Source organism: Littorina saxatilis, linkage group LG5, assembly GCF_037325665.1.
Source record: "Littorina saxatilis isolate snail1 linkage group LG5, US_GU_Lsax_2.0, whole genome shotgun sequence".
Classification (NCBI taxonomy): domain Eukaryota; kingdom Metazoa; phylum Mollusca; class Gastropoda; order Littorinimorpha; family Littorinidae; genus Littorina; species Littorina saxatilis.
The window spans coordinates 17,661,587-17,684,420 of NC_090249.1; the positions used below are offsets into that span (position 1 = coordinate 17,661,587).

Here is a 22,834-nt window from a genome sequence, read left to right on the forward strand (position 1 = left end):
ATTTTTTTTAACTGATTAATGCAATCCATTTTCTTGTGTTTCCTTGCAGGGTTACAGTCTTCTCAGGGAATACATTGCGTCGCAAGGTAAGGGTGTATGCTGCGTAAACACACTTGCTAACATGCGTGCTACCACTCACTACGTCAAGAACCTCCTTTTTACATTTAGTCAAGTTTTGACTAAATGTTTTAACATAGACGGGGAATCGAGACGAGGGTGATGGTGTATGTGTGTCTGTGTGTGTGTGTAGAGCGATTCAGAGAAAACTACTTGACCGATTTTCATGAAACTTCACATGAGAGTTCCTGGGTATGATATCCCTAGATTTTGTTTGGATTTTTTTCTAATAAATGTCTTTGATGACGTCAATCCGGCTTTTAGTGAAACTGAGTTGAGGCGGAACTATCACGCCCTCATTTTTTGACCAAATCGATTGACATTTTGGCCAAGCAATCTTCGACAAAGGCCGGACTTTGGTATTGCATTTCAGCTCGAAGGCGTAACAATCAATTGATGAGTTTGGTCATTAAAAATCAGAACATTTTAATTAAGATAATTATTTTAGAAATCGATACAAAAAAAATTTCATCTTATTCTGCATTATTTCTTATTTCCAAAAACATAAATATGTTAAATGCGGATTATAAATAAGCTCAGAGAATTAAAAATATGAAAATGATAATTAAAATTATAATTTCAGAAATCGATTTAAAAACAATTTCATCTTATTCCGTGTCAGTTTCTGCTTCCAAAAACATATAGATATTTTATATTTGGATTAAAAATAAGCTCAGAAAGTTAAAAAGAATAGAGATACAGAACAGTGCGCTATCCTGCCAAGCGCAACCGCAACAGCGCTATACTGGCTTGTTAATTTCACTGCATTTTCCACCTGCGGGGGATTGACGATATGCTACAGGGTCCAGGTAAAAAAAAAAAGCAGTGGGTTCAGTTTCATTCTGTGAGTTCGACAGATTAACTAAATGTAGTAATTTCGCCTTACGCAACTTGTTTGTACTTGGGAACAAAATAACAAGCAAAAAACGTCGTATGTTCAACGTCGGTAAAACTAAAAGAAAAACATTTATACAATTATCTTGTTTTCTGTAAGAAAGAAAAGGTGGGAGGTTGAAGATTAAGGTGTGTAGAAAGAAAAGGTGGAGGGTTGAAGATTAAGGTTGGGAGGTGGGGCAAAATGGCTGGAAAAGTTTCATTTTATCTTCTGATGTTCAGCACTCACATCACATAACTTCTGGCATGAGGTGGGTTTAGGGAGGTGGGGGGGGGGGGGGTACTGGGGGTGGAGGTTAAGGATAATAGCGGGGTACAAAAGTGCAGGAGAAGCTCCGTTTTTGTTGTGCATCATTCCTAGCAAATAACATCATGCATTGTCTTTCTTTAAAGGTATAGTCTTGCTGAGGGGTTAGCAGTGGATGTGTTTTAACCATTTAAAAAAAAAATCAAAGCTGCTTTTATAGTGCTTAATCCAGAAGAATATTTTTCTCAAGACGATTCATACTTTTTTGTGTTAAAATAGATAAGTGCTGTTCTTCATCGTTTTTGCTCTACCCTGGTACATTTTTGAGTGACTAAGCGACCAAAAACGGGTAAATTTCAACCCGATGAGAAGCCTCCGTGACGCGCCATACTGACCTCTATTGCCAGTCAGGTGTGCCCTGTGCAAGCTTATCTCACCTGTCAACATATGTTTCACTTCAATTTGATCAGGTTCTGTCCAGTAAGTGTGACAGTTTTAAGAAGCACAAGAGTTCAAACGAATTATTAAAATGTGACGTTGAGCGTGGAGCTCTTTTCGGGTTCACATTTGACGGTTTTTCTTTTGATGTGTGAACAATTACGTGTACAGGGCTCAAACTGCGAAAGCTTGAAAGCACCATATAAAAGTCGCTTTGATGATTTTTAAAAAATAAAAAACACAAACTGTCCTCCACCTGCCCCTCAGCCAGGCTATAGCGTCCTTCTCGTGTACATGTACACCATCTCAGATCTGCCAGGCATTTAACATGGGATACATAATAGCATCCATACACTTGGACAACCCCTTCTACATACAAAACAAAGGCAACAACATATACAGGCTGCTTCTTTGTACAGAGGGTGAATTTTTTGCTTTTTTGCATTTTGGTATAATTATGTACCCAATTGGAGGGATGCTCTTATCTCATAGATGGGGAAATTGACAGGAAAGTTCCGTTTAAGCTTATGTTGTCCATCATTCTCAGCAAGTAACTTCATGCATTATCTTTGTTTAAAATCGTGAGTGCTATAACGTGTGTGCGTGTGTGTGTTCCCCAGGCCCTAGTGGCAAGACAGTGGGGGCGTTCTGGCACATGGTGTGGCAGGAAGGGGTGCGGTGCATCGTCATGGCAACAGGCCTCTTCGAAAACGCCGTGGTAACATTTCTTTAGTTGCATCCTCTTGTTGTGAAAACCAGTTCTATTTCCTTTCTTGCTTCTTTTGTCTTTCTTTCTCTGTTTGTTTCTTTATTTTTGTTTTTGTTTCTTTTTTATTTATTTCAGAGTTCGGTGGGTTATAGAAACACAAAAATACCCAGCATGCATCCCCTGAAAGCGGCGTATGGCTGCCTGAATGGCGGGGTAAAAACGGTCATACACATAAAGGATCTTGGGAGTTTCAGCCAATGAACAAATGAGAAGAATTTTCTTTCTTTCTTTCTTTCTTTTTATTTGTCTGTCTGTGCTGTGTTGAAATGTAAATCTATATAGTGCTCAGGTTCAACAGTATGACGATTATATGGCATTTGATGAATACTGTACATAGGCAGCAACAATAACAGTAACAAAAACGATGATGATGATCATGATTATAACGATGATAGTGTTGGTGGTGGTGAGGAGGAGGAGGAGGAGGAGGAGGAGGGGGAGGAGGAGGAGGAGGAGAAAAGACTTTAAGACAAAGAATACAGTGAACGCTTGTTGGCGATGTTTGAGTGTGTGGTAGTTATGCTGCTCTTACTGCTGCTGATGATTGTAACGATCGTGAGGGTAAAGTTATGTGTGTGTGTGTGCAGCAACAGTGTGACAAGTACTGGAATGACATGGCGAGCAGTCACAGGTACGTGCGGCACGGCGACATCCACATCTGGAACGAGGACAGTGTCATCATGGCGCAGCTCAACATCAGGACCTTCAGGATACAGCGGGTCAGTATCTCTCTCATTGTGCTCTCCCTTGTTTTGAAGGCAGACGTCTCTCTCTCTCTCTCTCTCTCTTTCTTTCTCTCTCTCTCTCTCTCTCTGAGTCTCTCTCTCTCTCTCTTTCTCTCTCTCTCTTCTTTCTCTCTCTCTCTCTCTCTCTGTCTCTCTCTCTCTCTCTCTCTCTCTGAGTCTCTCCCTCTCTCTCTTTCTCTCTCTCTCTCTCTATTCTTTCTCTCTCTCTCTCTCTCTCTCTCTCTCTCTCTCTCTCTCTCTCTCTCTCTCTCTCTCTCTCTCTCTTTATCATCACGTGCTGAAGTGTTCTGACCTCCTTTTGTTGGTAAACTTTTTAACTTTTTAATTTTTAATTTTTCAATTTTATCATTGTGTGTCTGTGCGTCCCAAGGACAGATTGTAAAAAAAGGCGTTGCCTTAAATCTTAATCCTTGTTAATAAAGTTCAATTCAATTCAATTCAATTCTCTGTTTCTCTGTCTGTCTGTATGTCTGTCTGTGTGTCTGTGTGTCTGTCTGTGTGTCTGTCTGTCTGTCTGTCTCTCTCTCTCTCTGTCTCTCTCTGTCTCTCTCTCTCTCTGTCTCTCTGTCTCTGTCTCTGTCTCTGTCTCTCTCTCTCTCTCTGTCTCTCTCTCTCTCTATATCTCTCTATCTCTCTCTCTCTATATATATATGATACAGTGAAACCCGGCTATATTGAAGTGGCACGGGACCCGGGAAGACCTTCAATATAGCCGGAACTTCAATATAGGCAATTCTCGGTTATATTGAATTTCCCTCCTTGTTCCTTTAGAAATTCAATATTACCGAACTTTTTACATTTAGTCAAGTTTTGTGTGTGTGTGTGTGTGTGTGTGTGTGTGTGTGTGTGTGTGTGTGTGTGTGTGTGTAGAGCGATTCAGACCAAACTACTGGACCGATCTTTATGAAATTTGACATGAGAGTTCCTGGGAATGATATCCCCGGACGTTTTTTTCTTTTTTTCGATAAATACTTTTGATGACGTCATATCCGGCTTTTTATAAAAGTTGAGGCGGCACTGTCACACCCTAATTTTTCAATCAAATTGATTGAAATTTTTGTAAAGCAATCTTCGACGAAGGCCGGACTTCGGTATTGCATTTCAGCTTGGTGGCTTAAAAATTAATTAATGACTTTGGTCATTAACAATCTGAAAATTATAATATTTTTTTATTTTATATGAAACGATCCAAATTTACGTTCATCTTATTCTACATCATTTCCTGATTCCAAAAACATAAATATGTTATAATTGGATTAAAAACAAGCTCTGAAAATTAAAAATATAAAAATTATGATCAAAATTAAATTTCCGAAATCGATTTAAAAACAATTTCATCTTATTCCTTGTCGGTTCCTGATTCCAAAAACATATAGATATGATATGTTTGGATTAAAAACACGCTCAGAAAGTTAAAATGAAGAGAGGTACAGAAAAGCGTGCTATGCAGCACAGCGAAACCACTACCGCGCTGAACAGGCTCGTCAGTTTCACTCCGTTATGCACAAGCGGCGGACTACGGTCATTGTGAAAAAATGCAGTGCGTTCAGTTTCATTCTGTGAGTTCCACAGCTTGACTAAATGTAGTAATTTCGCCTTATGCGACTTGTTTTCACTATACGTTCTTACTTCCGTGTCCACACATTGCGTTTGATGTGAGATATATATATTCCCATTAATCTTTCACCTGTTGGCTGTTGTTCTTCGAGCCTCCTTGCTTTTTTCTGCACACACACACGGACACACACGCACGCCCCCCCTCCCTTTTTACACACACAAACACACATTGAATCCATATTCCTCAGCTACTTCCTTTCTTTTTTTGCAGGCAGTTTCCAGCTTCTGAATAAGCTCGATTTTTCTTTTAATTGTCAGACTCACCCTTTTTACATTTAGTCAAATTTTGACTAAATGTTTTAACATAGAGGGGGAATCGAGACGAGGGTCGTGGTGTATGTGTGTGTGTGTGTGTGTGTGTGTGTGTGTGTGTGTGTGTGTGTGTGTGTGTGTGTCTGTCCGCTGTCTGTGCGTGTGTGTGTGTAGAGCGATTCAGAGTGAACTACTGGACCGATCTTTATGACATTTGACATGAGAGTTCCTGGGTATGATATCCCCGGACGTTTTTTTCCTTTTTTTCGATAAATGTCTTTGATGACGTCATATCCGGTTTTTTGTAAAAGTTTAGGCGGCACTGTCACACCCTCATTTTTCAATCAAATTGATTGAAATTTTGGTCAAGCAATCTTCGACAAAGGCTGGACTTTGGTATTGCATTTCAGCTTGGAGGCTTAAAAATTAATTAATGACTTTGGTCATTAAAAATTCGAAAATTGTAATTAAAATTATGTTTTTATAAAATGATCCAAATTTACGTTTATCTTAGTCTTCACCATTTTCTGATTCCAAAAACATATAAATATGTCATATTCGGATTAAAAACAAGCTCTAAAAATAAAAAATATAAAAATTATGATTAAAATTAAATTTCCGAAATCGATTTAAAAACAATTTCATCTTATTCCTTGTCGGTTCCTGATTCCAAAAACATATAGATATGATATGATATGTTTGGATTAAAAACACGCTCAGAAAGTTAAAGCGAAGAGAGGTACAGACTGAAAAGCCCGGCGTGCTTTGCAGCACAGCCCAACCACTACCGCGGTAAACAGGCTCGTTAATTTCACTGCCTTTAGTACGAGCGGCGGACTACGGTCATTGTGAAAAAAATGCAGTGCATTCAGTTTCATTCTGTGAGTTCGACAGCTTGACTAAATGTTGTTATTTCGCCTTACGCGACTTGTTTGTTTTGCAGCCATTTTTGCTAGTGTACAAAGGGAAACTACTCGCATGAACAAGAGAAATTAAGTCCGGGAGATATACGCACCACAAGACTACATGGCGTAGCTGTCAGAGGCCCGCGGCATTGTTAGACTGTAATTGTTATCAGAGACCTCCTGACTCGAAAGTTGATGCTGATCTGGCCTCTCCCCTTCCTCAACTGATTGCGCTGACAGAGGCGTGTCATATCATTCGGCGCCCGCGCAGTCATTGTTCTTAAAAATAAAAAGTTAAACAAATCTTTGGAGCAAACATTTAATATAGCCAGGTAAAAACGTCCCGTGGGCTGAATTTTTGTTTCAATATAGCCGGGATTTCAATATAGCCGACTTCAATGTAGCCAACATTTTTTAACAAAGAAAAAGTAGAGCTTCAGCCGGGACCTGAAAAATTCTTCAATATAGCCGGGATTTCAATATAGCCTACTTCAATATAGCCGGGTTTCACTGTATATATCTCTCTCTTCATCCCTCTCTCTATGTCTCGGTCTCTTCAGAATTGATGTTAATTAATAAGGTCATCGTTGTAGTTGTAGTGACGAAAACGACGACGACGACGACGACGACGATGATGCTGCTGCTGCTGCTGCTGATGATGATGATGATGATGATTTCAAAAGTTACAAGTAATATTTTACATAAAAGGTTTAGTGACGATGGATGCCAAAATGGTTCCAAAAACAAGAAGCAAAAAACAAACAAACAAACAAAAACAAACAAACAAACCACTTTTAGAGATGACCAGGATGTCGAAGATTTTGTATCGGCACAACAAAAGGGTTAGTTGTTTATGACAGTTGCACTGCTGTTACAGATGATGTTGATAACAAATCTATGGTTCTCTCCGTTCCACAGGACGGCGGGTTCGAACAGCGGTTTGTCCGACAGTTTGAGATGGTGGGCTTCCACGATGAGAACCCCGACCCCGGTCTGGTGCTAGATGTCAGGCGTCGTGTCAACGCTTTCACGGCACGTGCACCTGGTCCTATCCTTGCCCATTGCAGGTAATGCACCTCACCGCCCTGCTTCTTTCAGGGGCACAGGTGGTACGGAAGTTAAGATTGTGTTTTTTTTCAAATCTGTTCTTTTTGTATTTCAAGATCTGTGTTGGGAAGAAGAAAAAAAATCTCAGAAATGATGCTTTTTTTTTTCTTTTTTTTTTTATACAATAAGTGTCATTCGCATGATTTATCTTATAGAAGGCCAAAATGATATTTTGTGTGATTGTTGTTGAAAACATTCATCTTGCAGGAGACATTTATCTTCACGGACAATGAAGATAGACTTTTGACATATGCAGTGTTGTTCCCAGGTCTAGGTCTTCGGTCATGCATGAATACCTTTTTGATCTGACACATTGATCTGACCCCAGGTCGGATGAATGTCCAATAACTTTGACAAGTGGGACACAACAATGTTTTGCGTTAGGACATTTTCACAGATACGTATTTGAATCCAGGTCCAACTGACCTATTGTCCTCTATGTCTTGGAACAACACTGAATATGTTTTATTTCCGTCTAAATAGATCAGACCGATGATGACAGAGATTAATATTCACAGACATGAAACGATTTTGTTTGTGGTGCCATGGTTTTTGCGGACGTACAGGCTTACGAATGAGTAAGCGCTGTTTGTACCGTGAGAGAAAAGGAATGAAAGAAGAAACAAGTCGCGTAACGAACTCACAGAATGAAACTGAACGCACTGCATTTTTTTTTTACCAAGACCGCATACTCGTAGTTTCGTCAGTCCACCGCTCGTGACAAAGGCAGTTAAATCGACAAGCCAGAATAGTGCGGTAATGGTCGCGCTGAGCAGGATAATACGCTTTTCTGTATCTCTATTCTTTTTAGCGTACTGAGTTTGTTTTTAATCCAAACATATCATATCTATATGTTTTTGGAATCAGGGACCGACAAGGAATAAGATGAAATTGTTTCTAAATCGATTTCGGACAATTAATTTTAATCATAATTTTCATATTTTTAATTTTCAGAGCTTGTTTGTAATCCAAATATAACATATGTATATGTTTTTGGAATCAGAAAATGACAAAAAATAAGATGAAATTGTGTTTGGATCGTTTAAACAAATTTTGTTTAATGACAAGTTTCCGATTTTTAATGACCAAATTCATTACTTATTTTTTAAGCCACCAAGCTGAAATCCAATATCAAAGTCCAGCCTTCGTCGAAGATTGCATGGCCAACATTTCAATCAATTTAATTGAAAAATGAGGGTGTGACAGTGCCGCCTCAACTTTTACAAAAAGCCGGATATGACGTCATCAAAGGTATTTATCGAAAAAAAGATTTAAAAAAAAAAACTGTCCGGGGATATCCTTCCCAGGAACTCTCATGTCTAATTTCATAAAGATAGGTCCAGTAGTTTAGTCTGAATCGCTCTACACACAGACACACACACACACACACACACACACACACACACACACACACACACACACACACACACACACACACACACACACACTTTCTTTCTTTCCTTATTTGGTGTTTAACGTCGTTTTTAACCACGAAGGTTATATCGCGACGGGGAAAGGGGGGAGATGGGATAGAGCCACTTGTCAATTGTTTCTTGTTCACAAAAGCACTAATCAAAAATTTGCTCCAAGGGCTTGCAACGTAGTACAATGTATTACCTTACTGGGAGAATGCAAGTTTCCAGTACAAAGGACTTAACATTTCTTACATACTGCTTGACTAAAATCTTTACAAAAATTGACTATATTCTATACAAGAAACACTTAACAAGGGTAAGAAGAGAAACAGAATCCGTTAGTCGCCTCTTGCGACATGCTGGGGAGCATCGGGTAAATTCTTCCCCCTAACCCGCGGGGGGTACACACACGCACACACACACACACACACACACACACACACACACACACACACACACACACACACACACACACACACACACACACACACACACACACACACACACACACACACACACATACACCACGACCCTCGTCTCGATTCCCCCTCTATGTTAAAACATTTAGTCAAAACTTGACTAAAATAATGTAAAAAAATCGTCATATAATTATCGATAGTTTGACATGAAATTTTAACGGTATGTTTTGTTTTCAGGATTCTGTTACGAAGTTGGTTCGTAACCCGATTGTAGCAGCATCTCGATTTCTTAATCACAGCAGCGAGAACAAGGCTAGACCTAATATGTTAGCCTTTAAACCAGGAAAGACCAACTAGTTAGTTTCATTAAAACGAGTATTGCCCTTTTCAAAGTTCAGTAGAATTGTTTCTGGGGACTGTTCCTTTTTATTGAAATCAAGGGAAGCGCTGGCAAGTTGACCTTCTAATATATTGTGAGGCGTCAGCACGGAAACCGTTCGCTGCATTTGTTTCTCCTTGAAATGATGCTGTTTTCACTACAGGTCATCATGACCCAGCACGTGCTTTCTGTAAAAAAAATTCCACAGCGTGTCTGCCCTTTTCTCCTCATTGTCATAAGGTCATAAAATGTGTAATAGCAATTTTAGCACTTGTTTTGTTCAGCGCGGAACATGACTCTCTTTCAGTAATCTAATTTCATTTCCTGATCTCATGCAATGCAGAAAAACGCCTACATTAAGAGATGTAATGAGAGAGGAAAGAGCATTAAAACAAATGTTGAAATCTGTTATATGAAATCTCAGCAAAAGGTTGCCAAAGCCGCCAGAATCTCATAATACTGGTGATCCTGTTGCATCAGAAGGGGATAAAAAGGTTCAGCGTATTTAATTGCGCGTGGGAGGAAGTCGGATATTTTCTAGGGAAAAGTGCGAAAGAAACGCCTGTGAGGATCCTCGTTTTAGACTCAGCGAATGTTTGGAAACTGACAATTATTTGACACAGAGCTAGGTGTTGGCACAGATTGATGACAAGAACAGATTGCGGGGAGGGGGCGAGACACACAGAGACACAGAGACATAGAGAGACGGACAAAAAGAACGATATGGACAGAGAGAACAACATAAACAGAGAGAGAGAGAGAGAGAGAGAGAGAGAGAGAGAGAGAGAGAGAGAGAGAGAGATAGAGAGAGAGAGAGAGAAGACTCAAGACTCAAATGGTTTACTGGTTAGGCAATCTGCCCATGACCAAGTGGGGATAGGGGGGGGGGATCGGGCATAATTAATACAATACTTTTCGAAATCGAACGCGTGTCCGCGTACACCCGTTGTTTCCAGAGAGAGAGAGAGAGAGTGAGAGTGAGAGAGAGAGAAAGAGAGAGAGAGAGAGAGAGAGAACAAGAACAAGAACAAGAACAAGAACAAATCTGTAATTGTCTAAGGCCACAGCCCCTTACAATAGTGGTTAAAATAACAGCAATAGTATCTGCACAGTTATAAATTATAGTCACGCATAAAATTCAACAAATACATTAAGACCCTGATGACATGTCACTGAACCTGATTTATAAGGGTTCGTCTCTTCTGTAACATGAAGAACACAAATCTGCTGAAGCTGTTCATGAGAGAGAGAGAGAGAGAGAGAGAGAGAGAGAGAGAGAGAGAGAGAGAGAGAGAGAGAGAGAGAGAGAGAGAGAGAGAGAGAGAGAGAGAGAGAGAGAGAGAGAGAGAGAGAGAGAGAGAGACGCAGACGCAGATAATTTATTCAATAGGCCATAGCCCCTTATGAAGGAGTGTTAACGTTGCAAATAATTTAACTCATCAGGTGCAAAAAAGGTACAACATAATAATCGCACAACACTACGGGTTAAAGCATACATTACACGGTATTTAACTAAGAGGTTACAACATCTCTTAATTGAAAGGCTTTATACAAATACAGGGATACATTTCTAACAACAGTTTCTTGAGGTGAAGCCAGGAGCAAGCTGAGTCTAAAAGTGCTTGGGTTTTTATAATATTTAAATGGGATAAATTTTTCTCTTAATCTGTTTAAGTATGGACAACACAAAACAAAATGGACTTCATCTTCTTGCTTTACTTTACAAAGGGGACACATCAACTGATCGGCATTATGCTGTTTATATCGGTTAGCATGCACATTTATTTCTGAAATACCGAATCGAAACCTAGTCATAATAAACTTTAGATGTCTATCCACATTCAACAAAAGGTAGGGTTTAATGTCATGTACAGTACAAAATGTCCGATAAACAGCAAATCTATCACTATTTTGTATATGATAATCCCACTCTTGCCATCTGCAATCGAACAACCTTTCCCTAAAAACACGCAAAAACTCTTTTTCATTAACAACACCCTGATTCAACCACACAAAACCAAAACCGTACTCATACAATTTACAACGGACACTTGAGGCCCAGTCCTTTTTACCACTCTCATCCATTTTATACAAGATATCATATGATTTACGAGGAAGTCTGTGCGCCTCCATCTTTAACAATTTCATCCAGTAGCTAACGCATCTTAAAATAGAATTCAAATATATCGGATATCTGTTTGTCTCGCCATATACTAGGTCATTAGGTGTTCGCATACGAACTCCTAAGAACTTCTTCAATGCAAATAAATGGACTTTTTCACACTGCAGAGCAGCTTTATCCAGTCCCCATATCTCAGCACCATACTGTATTATTGGTTGTACTTGGGAATCAAACAACTTCAAAAAAACATTCAAACTATTATTGTTAAGCACAGATAATCTTTGTATAATACACATCAGAGCAGTTTTGGCCCGGCTTGAGAGATCGCTACAGGCAGCAGTGAAACTGAGTCGAGTTGAAAACAATATTCCTAAATACTTATACACGTTTACAACAGGTAAAATATCAACCCCATATGTCCGTCTTTCCCTTGCACTCAGATATCCACCTTTCCTAAACACAATAATGTTACTTTTACTCATGTTTACCTTTAAACGAAGAGAGGACACTGCCCTGAGTAAATTATTTAACTGAGTCTGTAGACCCACAACAGTCTCTGATAACAACAATAAATCATCAGCAAGCAAAAGAATAAACAATTCCAAATAATCATGAGTAAATGTGGCACCATGTCTTCCATTCTCAATTATCTCAAGTGCTAACTCATTAATAAAGAGAGGAAATAAAACTGGGCTACATACATCGCCCTGTTTAACGCCAAATGTACAATTAATATAATCCGTAAACTTTGCTCCATATCTCACTTTTATTTTTACATTATCATACATACTCTTCACACACCTAAAGAGTTTCCCTTTTATACCATTTTTTTAACAGAATTGGCCAGAGCAAAGCTCTGTTGATGGAATCAAACGCCTTCTCAAAATCTAGAAAGGCAACATACAGCTTACGATTCAAAGAAAATTGTTTCTGTACAAAGGCCAACAGTGTAAACGTAGTGCAATATCATATTTGATTGTATCCCTTTTATGTTTTATGTTTTATGTGTGTCGTCCTATACAATTGTTGTTATAATCGTTTACAGGCAGACAGGGTGTGCCGAAGAAAAATTTCCATTTTTATGTAATATTTTAATGGACAATAAAGTGCTGTTATTGTTATTGTTATTGTTATCAATAGTGGAATAATTCTGTTTAAAACCAGCTTGATATTCACCCGTACTGTTATTACATTCAATCCATTCTTGCAACTTGCAACAGTAATATAGACCTTGCTACTAACATTACACAGCGAAATTCCACGATAATTATTTGGATCATTCACATCGCCTTTCTTAAACAAAGGGATAACAATGGACTCTGTCCAACTTTCTGGAAATACACCCTTGGAAAACAAAAAATTAAACAAGTGTACCAAAAAGTCAATCCCTGGAGAAAAAACATTTTTCAAAAGTTCTCCTATTATTCCATCAGGCCCAGCAGACTTTTGAGGTTTTAACTTTCTCATTGCAATCAACACTTCTTCTTTTGAAATAGGACGATTCAAAATACCTTCATCGTCTTCATATTCAATTTCTTCAGCCTCAATTACATCTTTTTCCAATAATACTTTGAAATGCTGAAACCAGGTATCAACTGGAATGTTGTTCTTTATTTGTTTTCGTTTTGAGGATAATTTATGCATTATATTCCAAAATTCTTGTTGATCATTAACAGATTCAATAAGTTTTTGTAATGTCAAATCATTATACAATCTTTTCTTTCTTTCTAACATATTTTTATATTCCCGTCTGGCTAAACAATAAACATTGCGAGCGTGAATGTCTTCAGGCAGATTACATCTGCTTAACAACCTCCACACATGTTTTTGGGTTATTCTACACTCTTGATCGAACCAATCATCCGATTGGTTATTTGACTTCAAATAAATTCTTTTCTTCATGCAGTCAGCACTTTCCTTAACACAAGTGTTAAATAATTCCAAAGCTCCATTCATATCAGATTCGATCATATTTTGGGCAGACTCTAACCTTGCACACATAATTATCATCTGCACACATCAAATTCACATACGTTTCTGCCTTCTTGATATCCCAAACATACTTTTCAATAAAGCAGTCTGCATTCTCATGCATATCATGATAAACATTATCACATGGGAACGTAACATGAAATTCAACTGGCATATGATCTGACTCAATCCGGCCAGCCACCAACAGTTCGCTCGAAGACAGAGTAATTGCAAATAAATCATAAGACAGCAAACAATAATCATTAACACTACTCCCCCTCTCTGACATGTAGGTAAAACAGCCCTGCAAATCCCCATTACACACACCATTAAGAATACACAGTCCAAGTGCAGTGCACATATTTAACAAATATTTACCATAACTATTCAATGTCTGATCTTGTGATTTTCGATTCCCGCAAACTGACTGACTTTTGTGCAATAAATCAAAAACATCATGATCTTGTAATACTGGCTGGGACATATTGGCTGTTCTGCTATTCAGGTCACCCGACAACACGACATAAACATCACCTTCTGTCAACAAACACTCAGTCAAACATTCTTCTAGTAGAGAAACACCATTATCCAGAAAAAAAAAAGAGTAATACGGCAAGCCCTCGGGCGGAACATAAGCACACACATACAAAATATCCTTAGAAATTCCAAAGAGGCTTTTATCAAGGACAAAAACAATGAAGTTAGAACATTCAACATCAAGTTTACGCACAAAGGAAGCAAACTCATTTCTTATGAGACACAATACACCGCCTGACCTTCGGCCCTGCTTGGTAAACTTCACTGCTGGTTTAACAAAAAGTGAATAACCATCAAAAACAGTTGACGTGAATTCATCCATAAACGTTTCTACAAGACAAACAAAATCGAAACTCCCTACATAATTTACAAATTCCGTGTCAGTTAATTTGGAGTACAAGCCGTTAACATTCCACTGTAAAAAAGAAAAGGGCTTATTCACACTTCGAGTGACCTTACAGCTACTAACATTTGTGGCGTGCTCGACTTTATCTTTTTCATTCACAACACGCATTTCTAGGTTTGCTATCAGAATAGGATTCCTATCTGACCCCTGACCCACTGTGTCACTCACACTCGCACTGCTTTCACAGTCACATTTTACCGACATCCTGTCGTCAACATTGTTATTGCTTACACAGTCCGTTTTTTTCATGTGCGCTCACCGCGTTGTCTAAAACTACAGGTAACACCGGTGTCTTTCTTTTTTCGTCCACTCTCAAAATTTCCTTCTCGGACACAATACTGTCACTAGAAATAACTGATTTGGGTCTCTCCCCAACATTGAAGCGGCCGAATTCCTATCTCATTTCAATAACCGTGTTATTTTGTAAGTCAAATGTGAACTTCTTCCCTTCGATATACAGATGGTCAAAAGTGAGAGTAGCTTTCTTCTGCTCATCTCATCTCAGGGTTCTCGTCTCTTCTGTAACATGAAGAACACAAATCTGCTGAAGCTGTTCGTCACATGAGAGAGAGAGAGAGAGAGAGAGAGAGAGAGAGAGAGAGAGAGAGAGAGAGAGAGAGAGAGAGAGAAAGAGAGACAGAGACAGAGACAGAGACAGAGAGAGGGAGACAGAGAGAGAGAGAGAGAGAGAGAGAGATGTCGGGTTGAAAGTACATGTAGTCAGAGATGAAAACTGTTGGTGACGGAGAGTTCTGATTGGACAAAACGCTGTTACGTCTGTTATAGCCTGGGAGTGGTTAATATTGTATTATTTTTTGTTTTGTCGTCTGCAGATTTCTTGCTCGTCTGACATTAGTGAGACTATGCACAATATTTCTGCGTCGAATGTTCCGTTTTCACATTTATAACATTTTAGCGATGATTGTTTTGACTATTTCAGTTTCAGTTTCAATTGCGAAAGAATTTCTTGAAATTGACGTGCTGGGAAATGTATTATTACCAGCTATTGTGTTTTCAGCGTAGCATTATACTTGTTCGAGTCTAAATATCGGACCCTGTTGCTACGCTGAAAATACAATAGCGATTATATAGCTGTTCTGACCTTGATTTGTTGTTCCAAACTTACAAAATGACAGTTTTTGCGTCGATGCGTTGATCTCAGGTTTTGAGAGCAGACGCCGTTTCTTATGCGCATTAGTTTTGCGCAGGCGCCACACTGACTTTGGAAAAAAAATCGATTTGACAACACAGAGCTCTGTTAAACAGCTTTTTATTACATTTAGTCAAAACTTGACTAAATGTTTTAACATATAGAGGGGGAATCGAGACGAGGGTCGTGGTGTATGTGTGTGCGTGCGTGCGTGCGTGCGTGTGTGTAGAGCGATTCAGACCAAACTACTGGACCGATCTTTATGAAATTTTCCATGAGAGTTCCTGGGATTGATATCCCCGAACGTTTTTTTTCGTTTTTTTGATAAATGTCTTTGGTGACGTCATATCCGGCTTTTCGTGAAAGTTGAGGCGGCACTGTCACGCTCTCATTTTTCAACCAAATTGGTTGAAATTTTCGTCAAGTAGTCTTCGACGAAGCCCGGACTTCGGTATTGCATTTCAGCTTGGTGGCTTAAAAATTAATTAATGACTTTGGTCATTAAAAATCGGAAAATTGTAAAAAAAAAAATTATAAAACGATTCAAATTTACGATCATCTTATTCTCCATCATTTTCTGATTCCAAAAACATATAAATATGTTATATTTAGATTAAAAACAAGCTCTGAAAATTAAAAATATAAAAATTATTATCAAAATTAAATTGTCGAAATCAATTTAAAAACACTTTCATCTTATTCCTTGTCGGTTCCTGATTCCACAACGCGAGCAGACGGCAAGAAGTTTTCAGTTTGGGTGAATGGCATTTATACTTGTCTCGTCATGAAGCGAACTTTTCAACCTAAGTTATAAACGACGACATGAATGTTAGTGCCATGGGTTGTACATCAATACTTCAGAGGGGAAGTGGGGTATTTAGTGTGCAGTTACGAGATAAGAAAAGCCGAATGCGAAACTGAGTTTGTGTTGGTCAGCAACTGAGCTCACACAGGCACACAAAAACGGCTGTTCCGTTTTACTCCCCTGTTTGTACTACATCTTTCGACTTTGGGCATTTTGTGGTGTTTAGGGACAGAAAATAATTGGTTTAGTCCTGTTTCATCGGGAAGTTAGCAGAAAAGGGTATGCTATCGACATTTGTAAAGCAGAAAAACATTAATTTCTAGTTGTCAGTGTATGCTGTTGTCGATACTGAGAAACATCGCCGCGTGGTAGGGCCTACAGATGGGTAAACCGGAACCATGCGTCTTTGTTATTGACAATATGCTTTTGGATATTGAGTAAAATGGCCGACTTCCGTAGCATTATGCTTTGATGATCGGAAGAGACCATCCAATCACAGCCCCCGAATTCCCCCACGTGTTCATCAGAATAGTTATATATGTTCTTAATGTGTTCTATTTTTTTGCAACCATGATTCTGTATTCATTGTTGAAACCTAAACATAGAACAGTTAATCTGAATCTGCGGGGGCTGTAACTGAAACTAAATCGTGTTATGATCTGAAGCGTACGTCACATCTGCTGCCATAGGGCGAATTGCTATTAAAATACCAGTCCTTGACTACTGCTTTGACTACTGAAGCGTTAACAATAACCTGCTACGTTTGTTTTACCAGTGATAGAGGGAGGTGGGCGGAGTTCCTGCGGGGGTCCACTGCCTCAATAAGCCGAAGGTGTCTCTCATAACTCATAACTCATAATTCATAACATTTTATTGATCCAACAAAGGAAATTAAATTGGTCATCAGCACATATAGGTCATTAATTAATAATTATAAAAGAAGAAGAGAAGAACATTTATAAAACCCATGATAACAAAAAAATATCTAAAGTAATATATGTACAACTACAATACCCTTTTTACTTGCACACTTGACACACCGACACACCAACACACATGCTTACATGCCTACATACATACCTACATACATACATACATACATACATACATACATACATACATACATACATACATACATACATTCCATGTTAAAGTGTAGTTAAGAACATCACAGTAATTATATCATTGTTTGGATTAACAGATAAGTTTTTATGTAAATGATGATAACAACAATCCATAATTAACGCTATTGCACTACCAAAAGAAGAGACCAACCAAACACATAAAACCATGCGTATGCCATTAACTTTAGTGATACATTTATTCCATGAAAAAGTTTGGAGCAAGGAGGTGTACGATGTACGATGTTCATTGAAGTAAACTGCTGCCTGAAGCAGTTTTGGATGCAACACAACCAACTGCAATTTGTTTACGGTGATGCTTTACCTGTGCAGGTGTGGGGGAGGGAGGTGTACGATGTATCTAAATGCAGCACATTTACAGTGATACTTTACCTGTGCAGGTGTGGGGGAGGGAGGTGTACGATGTATCTAAATGCAGCACATTTACAGTGATACTTTACCTGTGCAGGTGTGAGGGAGGGAGGTGTACGATGTATCTAAATGCAGCACATTTACAGTGATACTTTACCTGTGGCAGGTGTGGGGGAGGGAGGTCTGCGGTGTTCCTGGCGGTGGACTACTGCCTCAAGCAGCTAGAGATGGAGGACGTGGTGGATATCTATAGCGCAGTGCTTCACCTGCGTCGCTTCCGCAAGAACATGGTCCGCACGCTGGTAGGTCGATGAAAATGTTGTTTTACGCCCTCACGGTGACACCTTAAGGGGCATGTTCCCGGGTGTTATCCCGACTTTAGATGAGATACACAGCTAGGTGTGTGCGTGTTTAGGTGTAATCAGCAACCTGCACTAATGACCTAGGTCGTTTACGTGCCAATGTGGTGACAGGGGGTTGGGACATAGATACCGTCTCGGAGTCTGCACTTACAGTTGACCCATGTCCACCCCGGCCTGGATTCGAACCGGTGACCCTAGGATCACAAGTCCACCTGAGCTTACCGGCACGCTGGTAGGTCGACAGTCTTAGTTTGTATAAGCCTGGGACTGGTGTAAGACAGAAACATTCTGTAGTTTACTGCCATGGTTTAACCGGCTGTGGTACAACGTTATCTGAGGTGTTAGAGGCGTATGCGTTTCTGCACAGATATTGAACTACCATTCACTGTGTTACAGACGCAGTACAAACAGGTCTACGAGGCAGTGTCCATGTTCGTGCAGTGCGGGGTGACGGTGTACCCAGTCTCTTTGCTGCCCACAGCCTACTCCAACTTCTACTCCAGGCAGGCCGACTCCGCCTACAGCAAATTAGAAAGAGAGTTCCAGGTTAGTGATCTGCATCTCGCTGTGTTTGACGGGAAACACGGTGGTTTGGTTGGTTGGTTGCTTGTGTTTCATGCCCCTTTAACCTATTGTTCTATTCGGGACAGATTTGTGTTTCCTTTTGTAGTTTAATACGCGGCAACTGGTTTTGAAACAACTCTACACCACACACTGCACGGCGCACAGCTTAGACAGTCGACGCGTTTAAAAAAACAAACAAACAAAAACCACCAAAAAAAACACAGATAGTTTTGGCTGGGAAATGCACAGTGTTATTGGCTGACCCATGTATTTTAAAGGCACAGCTAGCCTCCCGAAAACCATCACAGATACACAAGCATTTATTTATTACATTTATATTTATCATTTATTTCATTGCAGATACTGAAGACGATCGTGCCAAAGCTAAGCATTGGTGACTGTGCCAGCGGACATAGAGTGGAGAACCGCAGCAAGAGCAGGGACATAATGATGTTACCACGTCAGTATTGGCTTCGTGTGTGTGTGTGTGGGTGTGTGTGTGTGTCTGTGTCTGTGTCTGAGTGTGCGTGTCCGTCGGGATTGCTGCAGCTTTCAGTCTGAGCTGATGTTTTCTTTTTTTTTTTTTTTTTTTTTTTTTTAAATCTCAGTTACATGCAGGCTGCTTCAACCCTTTCTTTTTTGCCTTTTTTTGGGTTTTTTTGTGTTTTTGTTTTTGTTTTTTTTTTGTTGGCGGGGAGCATCCTTCTTCATTGATTTTTATATTTAGTCAAGTTTTGACTAAATATTTTAACATCGAGGGGGAATCGAAACAAGGGTCGTGGTGTATGTACATGTGTGTGTGCGTGTGTGTGTGTCTGTGTGTCTGTGTGTGTGTGTCTGTGTGTAGAGCGATTCAGACTAAACGACTGGACCGATCTTTATGAAATTTGACATGGGAGTTCCTGGGTATGAAATCCCCGAACGTTTTTTTCATTTTTTTGATAAATGTCTTTGATGACGTCATATCCGGCTTTTCGTGAAAGTTGAGGCGGCACTGTCACGCCCTCATTTTTCAACCAAATTGGTTGAAATTTTCGTCAAGTAATCTTCGACGAAGCCCGGACTTCGGTATTGCATTTCAGCGTGGTGGCTTAAAAATTAATTAATGACTTTGGTCATTAAAAATCTGAAAATTGTAAAAAAAAATAAAAATTTATAAAACGATCCAAATTTACGTTTATTTTATTCTCCATCATTTGCTGATTCCAAAAACATATAAATATGTTATATTCGGATTAAAAACAAGCTCTGAAAATTAAATATATAAAAATTATTATCAAAATTAAATTGTCCAAATCAATTTAAAAACACTTTCATCTTATTCCTTGTCGGTTCCTGATTCCAAAAACATATAGATATGATATGTTTGGATTAAAAACACGCTCAGAAAGTTAAAACAAAGAGAGGTACAGAAAAGCGTGCTATCCTTCTTAGCGCAACTACTACCCCGCTCTTCTTGTCAATTTCACTGCCTTTGCCATGAGCGGTGGACTGACGATGCTACGAGTATTCGGTCTTGCTGAAAAATGGCATTGCGTTCAGTTTCATTCTGTGAGTTCGACAGCTACTTGACTAAATATTGTATTTTCGCCTTACGCGACTTGTTTTTTTTTTTTTATTTTTTTTTTTTTTTAAGTAATGTTTTTACTATAACATTAACATTACTATATCTAAATGTATTTTAAGCAACTTTTCTTTTTAACAATTCCCTCTCAAAAATGCATACAATATCCAGAGGGGAGCCATATCTATAAATACCAACACACATTTTGGCTATCACAATCAAATAATTCACATAACTTATTAGTGCCTTGGAACTTTGTGAATTTTCAAATACGCCCAAAAAAAACTTCCTTTACGGTAATTTTAATAATCATATTATATTTACAATTCACTTTATCCTCAACGCATTTCCAAATGGACATAATTTTCGGGCAAAAGTAAAAAAAATGTTCAATATAATCAATTTCGTTCTCACAGTGAGTACAGCAATTACTCACGGAAATGCCTATTTTATACAATAAAATATTTGTGGGGTAAATATTGTGCAATATTTTCCAATGCAACATTCGCAATCTTGTTTCAGTGGTTACTTTGTTTACCATTAACCATTGCTCTTTTCCCGGCCTGAAATCAAATTTATGTTCCCAAAATTTAACTACAACCGGCTCCACATATTTTTCCTTTATAATTAATTTGCGAAATTGACAAGGCTTACTCAGGTTCTTTAAATCGTTGAATCCACATACATTTCCATTTGCAGAGCGTAGTGTTGCTGCTTTAACTGCTGTACAAATCACCCTATATTCAAAGAATCTTGTGGGCTTACATCCAACCTTCTGCTGCATAATATTAAAGGGCACAATCTCATTACCAACATATACATCCTTTACTCGACAAACGCCTGCTTTAATCCAGTCGCTAAAAAACAGGGTTTGGCCGCTATAGATTATATCCTTGCTGTTCCATAAACACGTATCTCTTAATAACATGTCTCCACCTACTGCTCTCTGAATCATGTCCTTATTTTTCAACCAACAAATTAAAACTTGTTTCCAAAATACATTTTTAATTAATCCCAATCCTTTAAAAATTTTTACCGTGGTGTTAGATTGGAAGCAACACAACCTTTCACCAAGCTTCGAAAACATATGTATCGGTATTTGTTTCCAACTTTCCTGCTTTTCGTTCAATAAATTTGCCGCCCAGGACAACAAACAAGAGGACTGCATATCAATGACATCAATCATTTTTAAACCCCCATCAGGAAACTCTTGACACATCACTTTTCTTTTAACTTTCTCAAATGCCTTAGTGTTTGAAAATCGTTTTTTTCCAAATAAATCTGTAAAACATAGTATTTATCTCAGTCAATACCTTTTCGGGTATTAAGCTGATGTTTTCTTATTTTAAAGCCGGATGCAAATCCTGCCATTAAGAGCGTATTCTTTTGTCCCATCTCGAGTAAATCCCCACGGAATTAGATGGAAATGTTAAAATCCGCTTTTCTATCTCCCTCTCTCTCTCTCTCTCTCTCTCTCTCTCTCTCTCTCTCTCTCTCTCTCTCTCTCTCTCTCTCTCTCTCTCTCTCTCTCTCTCTCTCTCTCTCTCTCTCGTGCGTTTCGATTCATTCAAAGATGCAAAGATTTTCGTTGTTGATACAAAGGGACTTGACGCTCACTTTCTGCACGCTGAGAACGCCACTTCCTACAGTGACGCTGAGAACGTTCAAAAATACCATCAAAATATTAATTCTGCCCTACAGCGTTTTAGTTGGTCCATGATGGGTCCAACCATTTGTTTTCCTAATTTATGTCAAGCCTCTGATGCCAAGAAATTGAGTGAAGCCGACCAGCTTTGAATGTTCAACTGTAATATGACTAAGGAGTTACCACAGTGGCTCGTCAAAGACCTCGGTCATTCTGCCATAAGTGAAGATGGCTGATACCACCAAAACACGCATACACTTGTGTATCTCATCTAAAGTCGGGATAAAACCTTGGAACATGCGCCTAATGGCATTGCCGTGAGGGCGAAAAACTTGAATTTCTCTGCTCTCTGTGTCCTTGCAGCGGAGCGAGCCAGGCCCTACCTCATGACAACAGAACAAGGAGACAACGCAACAGACTTCATCAACGCTGTTTATGTGGACGTGAGTGGCATACATTACTCACTATCACCCAATTAAAACCTTCCAGAGTTTTACCGTTTCGAATATCTGAAGGTCCAAATTTACCCAAACACCCCAGATCATTGGTGACCTGAAAAAAATGAATCGCAGCCAATCTGGAGGGTTTAGATAGTGCGAGTGTGCCTACCGCTCAATGTCAAACATCCTATTGTTCAGCCGATCATTGAATTTGGATATTTTTGTGAAAGAGCACAAAAATCAGACCACTTGACCTATACATTTCAAACTTGGTGATTTTGATCATGCATAAGCTGAAGTTAATGTAGACAATATATGAAGTAATTCCTTGTACAGATGCAGACGTTATTTGCATTTTATGGGTTGCATTTTTTGGGTCACCTTATAGTAGAAATATTGCACATGTATTATTATTGAGGAATGTGCTTTGAGTCATTCCTGCTGAGCTGTGGAATTCATCGTAGGCCTAC

At 39.0% G+C, this 22,834-nt stretch overlaps 1 protein-coding gene across 1 annotated transcript in view; it reads left to right on the top strand.

The window, feature by feature from the left end:
• LOC138966395 (receptor-type tyrosine-protein phosphatase kappa-like) overlaps positions 1-22,834 on the top strand; it is an 87,821-nt gene that overhangs the window by 53,592 nt on the left and 11,395 nt on the right. Inside the window, exons 4-11 of the mRNA XM_070338615.1 lie at positions 50-86; positions 2,317-2,414; positions 3,053-3,184; positions 6,904-7,052; positions 17,956-18,091; positions 18,548-18,697; positions 19,076-19,175; positions 22,288-22,367. Of these exons, the coding sequence (XP_070194716.1) occupies positions 50-86; positions 2,317-2,414; positions 3,053-3,184; positions 6,904-7,052; positions 17,956-18,091; positions 18,548-18,697; positions 19,076-19,175; positions 22,288-22,367 (882 nt within the window). The remainder of the gene's footprint in view (positions 1-49; positions 87-2,316; positions 2,415-3,052; positions 3,185-6,903; positions 7,053-17,955; positions 18,092-18,547; positions 18,698-19,075; positions 19,176-22,287; positions 22,368-22,834) is intronic.